The sequence below is a fragment of the Astatotilapia calliptera genome, chromosome 14 (assembly GCF_964374335.1).
Source record: "Astatotilapia calliptera chromosome 14, fAstCal68.1, whole genome shotgun sequence".
In the NCBI taxonomy this organism is placed as follows: Eukaryota; Metazoa; Chordata; class Actinopteri; order Cichliformes; family Cichlidae; genus Astatotilapia; species Astatotilapia calliptera.
In genome coordinates this window covers 23,583,506-23,601,583 of record NC_137435.1, presented here as the reverse complement: position 1 = coordinate 23,601,583, position 18,078 = coordinate 23,583,506, and the positions used below count along the sequence as shown (strand labels likewise).

Here is an 18,078-nt window from a genome sequence, read left to right as displayed (position 1 = left end):
CTGCGCTGTCAGATTACCGGGATGTGTTTGTTTTCGAAGAGAGGAAGAGGCCATCCAAATAAATAGGCAGCCCAGCCAAGGCTCCCTTCACCAAAACTGTCAGCTGTGGTGTTTCTCTAGCTCGCTCTCACTCGCTCACTCAACCCTCCACTCGCTCTCACTCTCTCCCATACAGCAGTCCCAAATTTCTCTGTGGGATGGTTTGAGGTTTTCTTAGCAATGCTGCCTGTTTGCCTGTCTGGGTCAGACCACATATGTGGCACACAGTAGGAAAGGGGTTAACAACCCCTTCCTCCTTCCTCCATCCCCTCTCTGTTCCTCGTTCTCTTACACCCTCTCCCTCATTCCAGAAGTCGGTGCTTCGGAGGCTCGTTTGCCCCTGTGAGCTTACGCTCTGCGTGTGGAATTATTTTTGTATGGGGGAGCTGCGTTTGATTGCCATGCAGGGACCCTTCCTCATACAATGGCTCCCCTGTTCTGAGTCCCCCATCCTTCTAAACTAGACCCAGAGCCTTGGGGGTGCCGTGGAGTATAGGTGGAACTGGGAGGGGTGGGGACATTTGGAGGGTTAGAATACATTTGTGGAGCACCCCACATTACCCCACAGCCACCTCTCCCCCCTTAAAAAAACAGACCCCTAGTCTGCCACTATGAGGCCCCAACCCACCACCAGCAGCACAGCACGTTAGTCGAGGACCTTGCATCGAAACTTTCACAGACTTTCTGGATTTTTCTTTTTCCATTTGTACTTTAGCTCATTTCTCAGATTTCTCTGCACCACCCCACCAGAAAAGGTACGGTCCCTACTCAGCAACTTGCTGTTGCTGGCTCAGTGCTATATCTTGTCTACACTCTCCATGTAGTAACTGCTCTCGTGTTTTCTCTGTGCATTTTTGGGTCTGTTTTTCCACTCACTGATTTATGCCTGGGGGCAGCTAAAATTAAGAGAGCATTTTGGTGCCGCCCAGGGTGCCTGTGTAAGTGGAGGAATGCAGTGCAGAGTTCTGCTCCATAAGGTGAAATGAACAGGCAGCCATACAAGGACTCTTAACTCACTGTCTTGCTTTATTCAGGGGCAGTGGTTCCAGTTAAAATGTTGACATACTACAGGGCTTCCTCACCACTATTCAAAGGACAGACTGTGTGCTGGGTTTGCTTTATTCGAGAATAGAGTTCTTTGTCATTAATTAGCTTTCCTCTTTAAAAAAATAATAATTTAAGAGCAAAAGGTACAGAAGTGATCCAATGAAAATGGCTTCAGTGGCATGCCATAGGTATCGAGCTGGACCTTCTACTGCCACCTGCTGGGAGTATTAGAAATTTGAGCTTTTTGTCACTCATACAAAAAACCTCTCATAGCAAATGCAGCAAATTTCAGTTCAAATGAAATATATTCTGCATGTATTCCTCAAGATACTTTATTCTAAAGTAAACACTTTATAAAGCAATGAAGACTCTTTAATTGTTTAAAAAATCCAACAAAATTAATCTCACCATGCTCTCTTCTGTCTCATTGCAGGTAGCTCATCATTATCCTACAATACAACATCTCACACAGATCCATCACCACGGCTGGCTGCCAAAGAGGGTAGGGAAGTTTAGAAATTTTCTCTGCATTTCTCTCCACATATTTAGAGTTGTTTTAAATGCTGTATACAGACTGAACAAGGTGGGAATGGTGCAACCAAAGCTAAAGATGATCATGTATGGCAAAAATATAAAATACCCAAACCTTCAGGCTTCGCATGAAGAAAACCACACACATGTGAGAACAAACGCTACTTAACAAAAAGGAAGCACAATGCAGCCACCGATTGTTTCTGATGAAGCTCTGGGCAAGTACACCTTTTGTTTTGAGTCAGGCTGCTATTGCTATTCGGGACTACTACCTGAACCCAAAGAATAAAGGCATGTTAACAATAAAACAAAAGCAGAGTGCTGATGAGTTCTTTCCATAGCAGTGGGAGCATGAACAGACTGTAAATGTAGTAATTATGGAAAAAATCTATGTGACTGAAGCTGTTTACTGGAAGGACGGGCAGCACAGACAGGTGCCCGAGCAACAATGTGCTTGGTAAACATGACAGAAAGGGGCTGATTGGCTGCTTTAGACTAGACTAGAGGGGAAATAGGGGTTACATGTGTGAGTCTCTGATGAGTGAAATAGTGGCAGAAATCATGATAAGAGGTTAAGGGGACACTACACATAAAATATGCTATTGTAAGACAGTGTCCAGCAGCACTGAGACCCTTTGACTAATATATGTAGATATATATAAATATATATATAGCTTTTAATGAAAATCAAATGATAGTAGCCATTTTCAGCTATTTTATGTAAAACGTAGGCTTTAACATAAACTGTTAGCTGGTTTTATTAAGAGATTTAATGGTTAAGGAACCAATGTCTGATTAAAAACAATAGTGAAAATGGCTTTTTAAAGAAAAATGTTACCATACAAGCAGCTTGGTGTTCTCCACATCTTAATCTGGCCAAAATTTAAAGGACACAATGAACTAATTGAATTAGTGATACATTTTTAATAAAGCAGAAGAGGAGCGGTCAGAGGGACCAGCTCTAGTGTGCTAAGCCGAGAACAATGCCCCAAGCAGCTCAGGATGACGGTCCTTTTCCTGCCGATACCTTTTTCACCCTACAAACACTGGTGTGCTGACACGGTTCAGACAGGCGATAGCTTCGTATCTGTTTAGAAAAAAAAAGAAAAAACTACACATCCTTCACATAGGCTATACGGTGTCACCACCAGAGTCGAGAGCAAAGACTGCAATAACAATGATAGCCTTGCTAACAGGATGAGAGGCCCCATCAAGGCAGCAGCAGAGGAAATGCTAGGTCTGATAAGTGTCAGAGAATGCTCTCTGCCTCTCGCTCTATCTGCCCCATTGGTGGGAATTCCAGGCCACGTAGTGGTTCTCGCCCAGCTTCATACTAATAGGCCATTGGGCAGGCCAGATAAGATTCTGCTCGGTCACCCCCCGACCTTGGTCTTCCTGATTCTCAGCTCCAGGTATTTGGACTGGCAGGAATAGAGGGTCACTCCCATCAGCAGCATTTCCCTTTCTCAAGAGGTGATTTCTATTAAGTGCTCCTGTAACACTGCCTTCCTCTAACTGTGGCCTAAAACTCTGGCCTTAAATAGAACACTTGTAGCATTTAAAACATGCTAACTTTTCCAAATAAAGGAAATACGACAGTATTTTTGCTCGCACAAGTGTTACTTTCGTGCAGAGTTTCTGCTTCGGCAATAAAAGATGCGTTGCTTCAGGAGAAGCCTTTATCAGCGTTTGCTCAGATCAGCACTGCCAGATGTTCCACTTCATATTGCCTTTTGAGAGCAGTCAAATACCATACAGGCTCTTTGGGGTAGAGTAAGCACGAGCATACAGCAGGAGACAACCCTTAATCTGCCCCAGACTCTGCGGTGTAAAATGCAATGTTATGAATAAAAGAGAGCATATAAAACACGGAATGCAGCAGCTATGAAAGGACTCGTGCGCGCCGATGTGTGTGTGTGGCTTTCTCAAAGTCTGCGTCTGCTATGTGCCTGCTGATCGGCTTGTAAGTATGGGTTTCCTGCATACCTTACTAGTGTGATATATATATATATATATATATATATATATATATATATATATATATATATATATATATATATATATATATATATATACAAATATTATACTATGCCTATGCCTTTGCATATCTTTTGGACGTGGACTGCATTATTCATGAGTGTAAGAGTTATAGGGCGTTGCTGGGAATTAGACATCATGTCGTTGTTACAAGTAAACACCTACACTTCTACTTGTAAACTACTTTTTTTCCCCCAGATTGATTTTTTTGTTTTTGTTTTTTTTTTCTCTTTTGTGGTTTCTGATCTATTAGCACAGCAATAAAATGTCAAAATGTTCTAAAAGCATTCATATCCTCCCCTGCCATGTTGAGGAAAGATGATTCACCTTTTGAAAAGCATTTCCTCTGGTGCCAAGTCAAAGGCAAAAACAGCTTGAAATGCTTCATTACGTACACAAACCATCTCAGATTTGTGTTTTTTCAAATGCTCACCTTGCTCTGTGCTAAATATAATGTAAGATAAACTGCGGACTTGGAAGTGAAAACGTTTAATGTTAAGAGTGTTGCGAAGATGTTCCCCCCTTTTTTTTTTCTTTGATGGTTTTCTGTTCCAGTGCACCCACTGTCTCCTCGCTGTGTCTAACTCCTGTACTTTGCCATCATTCTCCTCCTCTTATGGCTCCTTGCTCACACAGATGGCTTTTAAAGCACCTGTATTATGGGTATTAAAAAAGTTTACCCTGTCTGGGTTTCTCTCCTTGGCTCGGACCCTGGGTTAAAAACAGTCCACAGCTCCACTCTCTCTTTTTCTCCACTCATTCTCTATCCCGCTCCCGTTGCTCAGTTGCTCTTTCTCTCCTAGCCTACTTGCTGTCTTTCTTCTTCCCTCTGTGTCTCTCTCTCTTTCTCTCTCTCTCTGTCTAGCACTTGGGCCTTGTTTTGACTAACTGGTCCTGCAGTTGAAGTCTCCCAGGAGCGTGCACCACACCCGAGACCAGAGTGGAAACTGGCTCAAGTCGCAGTCAGAGCGAGGCCTGGAAAAATGAAGGCGGGAGAAGGGGGTGGGTGGTGAGGGGTGAGGCGGTTCTGTGTGTGCACAGTCGAGTCTACGTTTGTGTGGTTGCCCCCCCAAACCGCCGTGCATTGTGATTCTTCCTCCTGCATGTTCACTTTCACTCAATCAATGAAGCTAAACCTTAATGCACAGTAGTGGTGAAAATTGTATTTGCTGAGATTTTTCTTTGGCCAGAGAAAATTGTTTTGGTGGCAGATGCTACCAACCAGCCAAGGTGTCTTAAGGCAGAAAACACACCCAAATAACACAGCTTCCGCTCTTCTTCTTCCACAGCTAACAGTAGCTGAGTTTGCAGCCATTGTTTTCTTTCCAGATTCCAAAGTTGTGTTTTGTCTGACTCTTTTTTTCATCATTTTTCTGTCCTGATTTTCTTCTTCACTTCTTTCTCTTCTGTACCTTTTTTGTGCTTTTATACCCTGACCGTAATTTGTCTGCTTCTCAGTACGTCTTTCTGCGATTTCCTCACTTCCACTCTCATCTCTCTCGTTCATCTGTGCCTCTCCCCCACCATCTCCTAAACCCCTTCTGCACGTAGATGGAGGTAACCCCGTCGTGTTTTTTCGGGGTGGTGGTGGTGGTGGAGGGACTGGCGGTGAGTAGAGGGGAAAAAAGGGCCAGTAAAACAAAGAGAGGTTGTCTGCAGGCGAAGCAGGCAGGAAACGCAAGTCTCTCAGGACTCTCCCCCAGTCACTGCTCCTTGGCTATCCTGCCAGCCCACACCAGATTGAACCTGACAGCCCCGTTGAGCCACAGCAGCCCGCTTGTTATTTATCCCTCCTCTCCTTCTTTTTGTCTTTCTCTCCTCATATACTGTCTTTTCTTTTATTCATTTGATCGTGTTCCAAATTCTTTTCTCGTTGCAAGCTCATATATGTTTCGCTTCATGCATCTGCCGTTGTTAACTCTGCAGGGGACACAGAGACAGGGACAACCTCTCTTGTTTGCAGATTGTAACGAGTCCTTTGCTGAAGCGTTTAAGGTTAAAAGTTGATATGATAGAACTTAGCGAAGAGAACAAGAGGTTCAACATGAATATAAAATGTGTTTAAAAAGAAAAATAACTAGAACCAGCCAAACTTGGGAAACGTTGTTTTTTTCGTTCTAGTGAGATTAAGTTGTGCTCAGATGAAATAATCATTTGATGTGGAATGTGTCATCATTATTTATTATAAGGAAAACACCGATGCTAATATATTCTTGTCCACTGGAGGGCAGTGCCGCACAGTGTGTAGAAATGTCTGTCCGTGTAGTGAAGCGAATGATGCACAATTTGATGTCACTGGATGTTTTCTTTCTTGGTTTCGTTTGGTTTTTTCCCACTTGGACTATATGAGGTAATATGGGTCAAGATGCTATACCCAAAACACATTTTTTAAAAAGCCAGGCACACTTACAATAATTGATAATGTGTGATTTTTTTCCCCATAACTGAAATCTACAGACTTAGAAAAACACAGGAAATTACACTAAAATGAATTTAATAGTTTTATGTTTTTAATGACTGATATCTTGCAAGGATCTGATGAAATGGAAATGGAAGTAAATTTCCCATTACTTGTCAGACAAATCTAAGTAAAAGTTAACAAAGTCACAGTTTAATGTCATCAGCTCTATACAAGCATGAAGAGAGATGAAATTGTGTTCAGTTGTTTTCACTTTAATCAGCATAGGAATCGTCTCAGATCTTTACAAAAACCAGCACACGATAACCTTTCAAACATATCTGGTCTTAAAAAGTATCAATTCAGCATCTGATTTATCAAACAAGACAACTAAAGACTCGTCCCTCACTGATGGGAAATAGAATTGCCTCTTGACCTTCTAGCAGCTTGCTACTTCAAATCCCTTGTCATCGCCATTGCACCATCTCTATCTGCTGCCCTCTGGGAGCAACGCTGCCGACAAAAAAAAGAAAAAGTTGGCCGATCACGATAACACCGTTGAGCGCTACTCAGCATAAAGCACGTCTGGCCTCATCATATTTTCCCCTCGTGTTCTGACAATTGTTTGAACTGTTTTACTCCATAATAATACAAACCATCAAGGGTGCTGGCCAGGTGCACTCTGAGTATACAAGGGTGTTCACTGCCAGAGGAACGACACAGCCTCTGTTTTATCTGTTTGTGTCAGAGTGATTGATTGTTACTGGAAGCTGTCCAGCTTCACACTCGGTTAGTTGGAACCACAGACACACACACACAGCAGGTAGAGCCCATGGAAACCGGGCCAGTTTGGCTGTTTGTCAAGGTTTCGTGAAAGCCGCATGTGTGGGAAGAGAGGATGATAGTGGATATCATGCACATGTATTGTCTTTGTGTGTGTCTCTGTTGTACGTTAATTTGCATCAGTCCCTTTCATTTGTGGTCGGGGTGTTGCAAGCTCTTTAACCAACTGTATTCTCTGTAAAAGATTGTGCCATCTACATTTTAACCACCACAGCAAGCCAAACAAAACCACATTTCCATGTCCAGATATCCTGTGAAGAACATTTTAACGATGTTTTGATGGATTTATTAATGCCCTAACTGTTGGCCAGCTGTAATTGTTAGGATTGGCTTGTGCACCGTGGCATTTTATGAATTGTACTTAGCATGTTTAAAAAAACAGTAACTGTTTTCCTAATGAAACTTTGTCTGTCCTTTTGTCTTTGTTGTTGTTAGACCCTTCATATGATGCTGTACGGCGGACAGGCTGGTCCAACAACATGCACAGTGGCAAAGGTGAGGGCACACAAATCACCAATAATGTCTTTAGTTTTTTCACTGAACAGTAATGGTAAGTATGAGTGGAGCAACTTACTGAGCAGGGGCATGATTCGTGACAAACCCAATCATTTGTTATGGGGTGGAGGTTAAATAGTTTTCAGATACCCTTTAATGCAACTCTGCAGCATGCGAGCAGCCCTTCCAGAATCCACAGAGAGTCTAGACATGTGGGACAGCCTCCTAAAGATTACACTCGGCCAAAAGAAGCCACTAGTACCACCAGCTACTGCCTTATTTACTTTGGACCACTGCTGGCATTCCTTTAAGATGTGTATATTGGTTATCTGCAGAGCACCCCTACTGATGTTTTCTGTGTCTCTCTTGTCCCTCACTTATTCCATTTCTCTCTGCAGGCTCGCCAGTGGTTACTCAAAATGTGACCAAGTCCACTGAGCAACCCAGAGCTCAGCCAGGTACTGGCTTACGTGGTGTCTTTCTTGACCTACTTAGTATAAGCACACACTCAAATCCGAGTCATACCAGCTTGTCTGTTGTGCCGCTTGTTCTGACAGATCTTTCTTTTAGTCTTTCTGTTAACAGTCGAGACAGTGAAGCATAATCACTTTGTGTTTATCATAGCATTATCTATTCTAAGATCCTGGTATTTTGTGTTTGTTTACTCGACTGATTCTGCTAAAGCTTCTCTTTAAATCCTCCAGCCTTAAGCAAAGTGTTTACTGACACTTACCAACAAGTGTAGTTGCCTCTTCTACTTGCTTTATTATTTGACAGACTTCAGCGTGTAATACTAATTTGTTTTGTCAGTGTTACTGTTAGTTGTGTTTACTTCATTTCAAATGTAATGACATGAAAAGAGCTATAAAAAGTGAAATTGTATCGATTCATCCAAATCCACCTATTTGAATGGTCGATTCATTTGTTATGGATATAGGATAGATACTTTAGAGTATCTACAGACTAAGTTCAGCGTGTCATGCACTATGACAATTATTTGAAGTTGAAAGGTGTATTTTATTGTATCAACTAATAATTGTGGAAAGTAAATATCATAACGATTTATTTGTCATTGAAATGTGTTTAGAATTTGCAAATTAATGATGAATCATTTCATAAATCATGAAACACAATTTATGGTATGGGTAATGGTATCAGCAGTACTGGCCCTGTATTTACTTGGTTTTACTTGATACCAAGTAAATTTTGGAGATAACCCAAAGAATCTGCAGTATCGCACAGCACTAATTGCCATAATACTAGTTGTGATGACTCACAAAGCTCTCCATTTGCCCACAGACCCTTACCAGGTTCTGGGTCCCACCAGTAGTCGTTTAGCCAACCCAGGTAAGTCTCTCACCATAACCAGGTTTTCAATTCAGCAGCTGTAAAAACACACTTTCTCCAAAACCTTTGAACAGCATTGTTAGTATCCAACTGAGCTTCCAGATGGATGAGAAAGCAACCATGCCTGAACGTTTGCTCTTGTGTTTTCCAATAGGCTCAGGTCAGATCCAGCTGTGGCAGTTCCTCCTGGAGCTCTTGTCTGACAGTGCCAATGCGGGCTGCATCACTTGGGAGGGCACCAATGGCGAGTTCAAGATGACAGATCCAGATGAGGTGGCGCGACGCTGGGGTGAGCGCAAGAGCAAGCCCAACATGAACTACGATAAGCTGAGCCGTGCACTGCGCTACTACTATGACAAAAACATCATGACCAAAGTGCACGGCAAACGCTATGCCTACAAGTTCGACTTCCATGGCATCGCTCAGGCGCTGCAACCGCACCCGACCGAGTCTTCTATGTACAAATACCCCTCGGACCTAGCCTATGTGCCTTCCTACCACACCCACCAGCAGAAGGTCAACTTTGTATCCCCGCACCCTCCATCCATGCCAGTCACCTCCTCCAATTTCTTTGGACCCACTGCTCAGTACTGGAGCTCGCCCACTGCAGGCCTCTACCCCAACCCAAATGTTCCTCGCCATCCTAACACGCATGTGCCATCCCACCTGGGTAGTTATTATTAAAACCACCCTTTCTGATCATCCACCACCCCTTGAACCTCCCCTGGCCCACGCCATTTGCTGACATGCACTCTCAATGACGCCAAACCAATGAAGACTGAACTGACAGAGGTATTTTGTCCTCTGAAGAAATTTGATCCAAAATGAAGGATGATCAAATTAAAGGAAATTTTTTTGTATGATTATATAAACAACTGGATATTAAGGTCCAAAAAATGGAATACTACTTACCTTTAAATGACTACCAAGTTTTTGTTTTTTTTTTATGATTTATGGACATTTATCTGAGTTTCATGTGCCTTTTCCTTCCTCCTGAAAGCTGCACCTACAGTAGCTGCAAGTGGGTGTTCAAGAAGCTTCCTAAACCAAAGCCTGAAGACAGAAGATAACCCGCAAGTCTTTCTGCCTCATCTTCCCTTTACAGTACCAGACATGGGCCTATTACTTATGGGTCTCAAAAAGCATCCTTCTCAGTATGTACCTTGTCCTGTAAAGCATCTGCCTTTTCATTCATCTAAAGCCTTGACAGGATTTCTTATTCCCACTACATCTAACCTTCTGTTTTGACTGTCTATGTTTTTTTGTTCTGTTAATCTGCATGTTTTCATGTGTGTGTGTGTGTGCATGTGGAGAGTCTTCTGGAATTCTCTGGACAAGAAGGAGCTCTCATTGAGGTGGACTTTTCTCAGCACTGAATAAAATTTGGCAACTGGAATATGCCATTCACTATGCCATTTAACTTATCCTCCAAACTGGAAGGCTAGAGAAGAGTTGAATGCAGTTAAGAGGGAAGCGCTGTATGTTTTTGCTGATTTGGGTCAATTCAGTTGCTTAAAATGTTTTCTTGTGAGTTGTTTGCGGCGTTTGAGCTAGGCTAAGTGTTGACTCGATTGTGCCAGGAAAGCTGAGTCAAGATATAATTGCAGTAATTTGTTACAATAATTCAACGTAGGTCAGATGTTTTCACTCGGGGCCACACATTAGGCTATTAAATGTTTGCAGAGTCTTCGCATTTTTCAACCGTGCCATTTCCAGATGTGTTGTCGCTCGACCGTGTCAGTATTAATGTGAATGTCTTCTGGTTTGTGAATTTTTTTAAAAAAGGGATACCCTTTGGCAAAAATCTAAATTTGTCAGAAGTATTCATTTTTATTTTTAAACGTTTGATGAAAAAAAAGTAATTCCTTCACACTTGAGATCATGGATATAGAACACGAACGTGCCTTTTTGCAGATGTGGTCATGTTGACGTGTTGATGTTATCAACTGCCATTTGGTGGCTATTTATTTTCTATCCAAAATTGTCTTAAATGTTCTTCTATTTTGAATATGTGCTGTCCTGAAAATCCTGCCATGCTTTAACTGCTGATTTTGTATTTTTTTTTTTTTTTACCATATTTTGTCTATTCATTAAAGATGAGACAGCACTTCATCTTAAAGTGCACGCAATGAATTATCACACCACAAATCTGACAATTTTGGACTTTGAAATGGACTCTGACAGTAAAAGCTGCCGTGGTGTCTCTTTACTCTTTCTAGGCCAGTCACGACCATATAGGTCAGCACAGTAGATGTGGCTATGCATCAAGTCATGTTAATAGACAGTTAAGTTGCATTTTTTTTTTTTCACCAGGGCTGGATCCTAATTTGAGAGTAACATGTGTGTCTGAATGTTAGTTTCTCACTGATCGTAAAGCCCAGCTAAATGCACATGAATCTCAAGTCAGGATTTCATTACCACAATGTAAGAAGACATATCCATCTTCATGTGTTCAAAGCTGTTAATATCGGAAGTATTCCTTTAGCGTAACTGAGAATGGACACTTGAATATAAATTACCTGGGAACTTTATCAAAGAACAAATCCGATAAAGTATGACGAGACGAAGCAAAGAAATCCTCAGATTCGCAAGCGCTGTGCGTTTGTCAGACCTATTTTTTATTATTTTATAAGCATCAGTCAACTAGGCATTAAAGCAACTTACTGTATAAATTATGCAGAGTTATTTTCATATGTGACACAGTATTAAAAAAGTCAAGAAAATTAATACACGAGTTGACCTCGGTCAAAAATGCAAAACTTTTAAGTCCATTTCTGCTAGGTGGTTTGTTAAGCTTTTTAAGCGTTTTTATATCTGTACATTTGGGCAATACATTTTACCTTTTTGTTTTTTTTGGTTTCTCTTTATTGTTATTATTTCTCAAGTTAGTTATAAAATCCTAAGTGCCATTAGGTGTAAACTATATTTTTGTGTATTCCCAAAACCATGAATGCCGCTTGAATGATAACCCGATGGCCGGGGATTCCTTTACTATATATGCAACGTGTGATCATGATGCCTTGTTTCCATGGCCAATCACTTTTCTTGCCAAATGACAGAGTTTCAGGTATTTTATGCAAAATAATACTAACAGTATTATTATCCACGATTAATTTCTTTTGACGATTTATAACATTCAGTGAGCAAATTGAAAGGAGAATATGATTTGTAGTATAAAGAAATTTTTCTAATGCACCCTGACTATTCATGTTTCACAAGCATTATCAATGAAAAGGGATCTCTGCTACTTCATATATGCAATGTATTTTGGATATCAAATATGTATATATATATATATATATATATATATATTTATATATATAAATATATATATATATAGTGTATGTTTTACAATTAACCAATGTATTATTGTTATTATTGTCATTCCTGCAATGTATGAAGTAATACCTTTTGAAAAAGGGCTTTTGTATAGGAAAATGTGACAAAATAAATATTTTTACCTCTCAATTAATGCCCTGTTGCCTTTCTGTGGTTTCACCAAAAAGTGAGTGCTAATAAAAACAAAGACTCAAAGAAACCGTATCTCTAAAAGCACAGTAGTGTAATCTTGACAGTAGCTTGCATAATTACACAATACATCTCCGTTTTGAGTTTGAATTTTTTTTAAATATATTTTGCAGAGATGCATCTGAGTTTCATGTGCCTTCTTCATCCTCTTGAAAGATGCACCTAGAATTGCAACTATTTACACACATTTCTTCCTATAGGTCAAAGTTAATGTGTTTATATTTGTTTGTCGTGGTGAAATCTAATCATTTATGCGTGCAGATGCAAAACTCCTTAGTTTTAATTAGGTCAGAGCAGTGTGAGACTTCTATGTGTCTTCATGGGTTTTCTGAAGGCAGCCTAAAATAATGTTTTTGGCAGTTAGCATCTGTGCATGCTGTCTGTGTCAAACAGCAGCTATGTGGGAGCATGTGGGAGCATACTGGCTAAAATGTATATAATGGAGGCGACCGTGGCTCAGGGTATTGGGAAGCTCATCTGTAACTGGAAGGTTGCCGGTTCGATCCCCCTTGTCCTGGTCGTTGTGTACTTGGGCAAGACACTTCACCTACAGCCTACTGGTGATGGCCAGAGGGACCGATGGCACGATATGGCAGCCTTGCTTCTGTCAGTCTGCCCCAGGGCAGCTGTGGCTACAACTATAGCTTACCTCCATCAGTGTGTGAATATGAGAGTGAATGAATAGTGGAATTGTAAAGTGCTTTGAGTGCCTAGAAAAGCGCTATATAAATACAATCCATTATTATTATTATAACAGGGAAAGAGAATCACCATCGGTGTTGGTCAAGTTACTTGAAAAAAGTAATCAGTAACTAATTACTGATTACTTCCCCCAAAAAGTAATCCTGTTACTTTACTGATTACTTATTTTCAAAAGTAATTAATTACTTAGTTACTTTTTAAAAACACAATTTACAACCTGAATAGGTAATAAAGCGATAGATCTTTCAGCCCAATTCTACTTTTTCTGCATAATCCATCATATAAAATGTAATCAAATGAAAAAGTCTCTTTTTAAAACTTGTTTTATTTTTTTTTAATCTTTTAACTTTATTCATCAAGCAAACATTAAATTATATGCAACATTCTCTGACTGGAAGAAATTTGTTTGACATTTAAACCTATTTTCTGCACATTCCAGCACATAAAATAAAAATATTTTTCAAATAAATACAAGTGAAACACAGCAGAAAATAAATAAAATCAAACACTCAGCGGTCCTGTTGCTCTATTTTCACCTGTATGGCAGGCAGATGTTTGCTCTGGTGCAGGTGTGCTGCAGCGGTCAGTGGAAGAATCTGCGAGTTTGTCTGTGAATTTCCCATTAGCGTACTCGGTGCTTGCTCGGAAGTAAAAAGAAGTTTTCTTCCCACGCAGTGAACAGCGGACGTTAATGTTTTTGTCACTTTTTACGGAATCAAACTCTAAGTAAGGTCAGTACTTCCACGCTTTAAACGCTGCACGCTCATACTCTCTCCTGCACTCGATATATTATCCATTGTTGATCTGCACACAGCTGTTGCCACAAACGTCGCACTCGCTTACGTCATTGTCATGAGACACTCTCGCAAAAAAAATCACAGTTTTAGTAACGCAGTAACGCAGTGTGCTTACGGGAAAGTAACAGTAATCTAAATACTGTTTTTGCAATAGTAATCCCTTACTTTACTCGTTATGTGTTACTGCCCATCACAGACATTTTTTTTTAATTGAAATATCATTCTGGAGCATGTACCATCTTTATTTTTTTCTAGTAATTTCACTTATTGATTTGCAACATCATGTTCAGACTTTTACATGAGAGCATATGCCTGGGAACAGAGAGCTGCTCTGGGGTCTACCTTAATAATGAACTCTATGTGGTGCTGTTTCTCCAAATAGTGAATTTTGGTTTCATGTTCTGACCCTGAAATCTAAATAATGGTTTTGTAAGCTCCCAGCTGTCATCTCGTGAATTCTTACGCTAGTTTGTCTTTTCCTTCCTGTTTGATGTCACAACTTTACACTGTGTACAGCTAAAACAGCCACAGTAGAGGTTGGCACCAGTCACAGTATGTGCTTTGACCTTTTGTGATCACAAGTCCTTGTAAGGAGCTTTGATTCCTTCAGATGGACAGTAGAAACAGTAATATGGCACAAACACTGTATTGGTTGAAAATCTTTTTTATTGATATCAACATTTTCTCCCTGAGAGAGAATACAAAAAGACTTTACAAACACAAATGCATACTGTACTCAGTGCTGCACGCTTGTTTTCTGTGAACTTTGTTCACTTCATTTAAAAAATACAAACAAACAAACAAATAAACAGAACAGACACGAAACTATATAAACTAGTGTTGAAAAGACTTGCGCCAGTACCCAACCATTTGCCTGTACCTCAGAATCTGAATAGTATTCCAGTGTTTCAAGTTCATGTGTCAATTCTTCTACACGTTATGGCAGTACTTAAAGAAAACTTAAACTTTGGTGTTTTCTCACCAAAGGCAACAACGTTGCTTCTTCAACTGCATTGTGAGGGTTAAATACAGTTTTACACATTGGTTTGTTTTTCTTCATGTCCATGCTCTATGAACCTGAGGTGAGGCAAGTGGTAAAACAGAAGAGCTTTTCTTCATTTAAAGCAGGAGCATACTTTGTTCCTGCATTGAAGCGTGTTGTATAACCAGGCCTCCCTTTTTGAAAACAGGCTTATGGTCAGCAGACAGTGGCAGGTGTGGTTTTATATCTAAATAGTTCACAATAATGCTATGGAATTGATGGTGGCTTAAAAACACACACACACACACACACACACACACACACACACACACACACAAAAGAAGTGCAAGTAAGCAGATTTTTTACTTCATATCTAAATGCTACACAATGTGCTGCCATTTCTATTTGTGTTGCTTTCCACCTCTTACATTTTGGTGGCATCTTGGGACTCAGTGATTTCTATCACCTCAAAGCCAGGATTGTCTTGTCCTTCTCTGGAGTGGTGATGATGACCCTTGATATTGTGGAAACAATAGGCGCAGTGTGCAGTGGCTACTGGCACCACTTTGGAGAAGTTGGAGAAATCGACTCTGTATTTGTTATCCCTGCTCCTTGAGATGACGGGCAAGAAGCTGTAGCCCCACATAATTTCCCGAGGAATATAGGAGGTCCGCACTTGACAAGAAGCACTTGTGGACTCCGCTGTGCCGTCCAGGAAGACGACCAGCTCAAAGTCTTGATTGTGGAGTGTGTCAACTGCAACCTCGAAGAAGGGGCTGCTTTTGTCGATTATGTGATGGAGAGTGAGAGGACAAATAAAGAAGAGGTTGTCCTTCCCAGCATCCACCATAAAATCAATGTTCACCTGATCCATGATTATCGTCTCTCCATCTTGTGTGGTTGTCGTTCTCAGGAGCTTACCGTAGATCTGGCTGCCGATCATCAGACTCTTACGTAGGTTGGCCACTCTGATTGAAAGGCAAAGATAGTCATTTCTGGGGCTAATCACAGCCATTGGACTAAATGAGATGGTTTTAGCTCTCTTTTTAGGTAAAGAGATCTTGGCCATTATAAGACCACACATGAAGCAATTAATAATTGCTCCGAGGACTGACTGGATAGTGACAAGAGCAACAGCACCCGGGCAGTGAGGTGTGAGTGCTCGTACACCGTACCCAATAGTGGTCTGTGTTTCAAGGGAGTAGAGATATGCTGTGGTGAGTCCTGCAACACCCCAAACACACGGAGTGTGATCTGGTGAGGGGTTTTGCCAGGTCAGATCTCCATTATTACGCACAATCCAGTACCACAGCAGACCGAAAATGAACCAGGTGAGGGTGTGAGTTGCAGTGAAATTGAAGAAAACGAACCGCCACCGGGCCTCCACCAAGGTGGTCCAGAAATCTGCCAGGAAGGCAAAGTGTTTGCTGTACTTGACGTTTCCATATTCAATGTTGCAGCGGCCATCTTTGGTCACTAGCCTGGTCCTGTGATTTCTTCTTTCATCCAGATACTTCCTGATTCTTGTGCCTATGGATCCACACATTTTGTTTTTTGTTTTGTTTTGTTTCACGAGCCAGCAGCCTAAAATACAATAAAATAGGAAATGATGTAACGTGGATATGCACAACATGTAAATACGTAATAGCAAATCATTAAACAGTCTCTAGACCAAAGATGCTACGATAATGACAAAAAAATATTGAGAAAAAGAAATATGCTCTGCACTCGTTATAATGAAGAAGAATATAAAACTGACTAATAATCGCTTAGTTTCCTTAATATTGACAAAAAGATATTTTTACCACACAATTTGAGTTCTATATTCAATTTGAAACATAAAAAATAATGAAATAACATAATTGTAAATGAATAAAACAATCATTCTTGAACTTTAAGAGGCAGATTTTATATTTTATTTCAGGGCATTTTCTACTTTTTGATACCCTGTTGAAAGATTTTACTCCTTGCCCCATGATTAGCTGAGTCTCACTGTAAACTCCCTATGCACAGCCTCAAATGTTCCAAGCTTCCCTGTCCCACAGTAAATTTAATCATCACTGAATGCCTGTAATCCTAAATGCAGCGCTGCAGTGGAGTCCTGACATTAATGAGAAACAAAAGTTTCCACTGAAGCATAACATGTAAGTGTTCCAAATAAACCAAATAATTCGGGAACTTTGGTCCTACGCAAGTGTCTAAACACAAGGATCATCTTTGTTTGCTGAGTTTCAATGTAGCATAACTTAACGTGGCATTAAAATAATTTGAGCAAACCCAGCCAGAAGGGGAACAGCTCACAGGCATAACAATCTTTGACTTTATTCAAGCTTTTAGTTCTCTCATAAGTCTGGTGCTTGATGGATGGTAGCTGGCAGTGTTGGCTGTACAGAGGTTTCCAAATAAGTATGGCCTCTGTTCTTGCCAAGCCATGCAAACAGCCATTTGGATCATGCTGTGCTTGTTAGCAAGTGTGAAGTAGGACAAAAAAGTCAGTACAGCGAGTTTATTTTTTTGTTTGCAGTCCTCAAAGCTCAAATCGTGACATTTTGCCAAAAGAAATCTGATAATTACACGCTGTTGCTTGTTGGCAAGCTTTAATGCTTTTAGAAGCAAACGTAGTCATTTTACACCTAATCATTAGATCACCATGTTGTCATGCTGTAACAAGATATGTGCTGAAGTAATTTCAAATTATATAGGCTTTTTAATTGCAGATATGATAAGTACAAAAAAACAGGTAGAATCACAATTGAAAACGTGACATAGAAGAGAACTCTTGATATGCGTCCTCATAGCTTTAAATGTACATTAAAACTGCTTGAAGTTTAACATTTAAAGCATAGTATATTAGAAGTTTAGTATTTTCAAAGTTTAAATGTAATTCATGTTTGTAAAGCAGTACATGTACATTTCTGTATTTTATTTTTTCTGTAGTAAAAATTTAGTTCATGGATTTTTTTTTTGATTGAGCAATTGTTGCTGTGACTGAAATGCTGTAGCAAAAACACTTTCTTAAAGCTACACATAAAAAAATCACGACTGGTATGTTATGTATGTTTTTTGTCTAATATGTACATTGCTGTGGTAGAAACAAACCAAAAACAGGTCACGAGTGAAGTAACCTTGTTAAACTTCCTTGAAGTAAAAATGTACATGTGAAAATTCATACTTTAAAATAAAAGGCCTGAAGCCAAACTCACCGAAGTGAAAAGTTCACGTCGAAAAGTCAGTTTCGTCTCTGTCTTTCTTGCTTCCAGCTGATTGGGACAGTTTAGGCGTGTCCCTCTCTTGTGCTTGCTGATCTGTACCTGAGTGGCTTTATATCGTCC

General features: G+C 40.3%; 1 protein-coding gene and 1 pseudogene across 8 annotated transcripts in view; one reads left to right on the top strand and one right to left on the bottom strand.

Moving 5' to 3' along the window:
• Positions 1–10,152, top strand: part of fli1 (Fli-1 proto-oncogene, ETS transcription factor) — a 28,558-nt gene extending 18,406 nt beyond the window's left edge. For 5 of the 7 annotated variants that reach the window (XM_026192256.2, XM_026192255.2, XM_026192253.2 and 2 more), the window contains 5 exons: positions 1,520–1,588; positions 7,331–7,390; positions 7,789–7,848; positions 8,690–8,737; positions 8,892–9,795. In XM_026192256.2, the coding sequence (XP_026048041.1) occupies positions 1,520–1,588; positions 7,331–7,390; positions 7,789–7,848; positions 8,690–8,737; positions 8,892–9,421 (767 nt within the window). In that variant the 3' untranslated portion in view covers positions 9,422–9,795. Of the gene's footprint in view, positions 1–1,519; positions 1,589–7,330; positions 7,391–7,788; positions 7,849–8,689; positions 8,738–8,891 lie in introns of all 7 variants that reach the window. The other 2 variants (XM_026192252.2, XM_080289273.1) reach the window with 2 other exon arrangements.
• A 4,260-nt stretch (positions 10,153–14,412) lies between these two features.
• Positions 14,413–18,078, bottom strand: LOC113036338 (ATP-sensitive inward rectifier potassium channel 1 pseudogene; annotated as a pseudogene). Its single transcript, XR_013901542.1, has 2 exons — positions 17,950–18,078; positions 14,413–16,330 (listed from the first exon to the last, which is right to left on the bottom strand). The product of XR_013901542.1 is annotated as an ATP-sensitive inward rectifier potassium channel 1 pseudogene (transcript).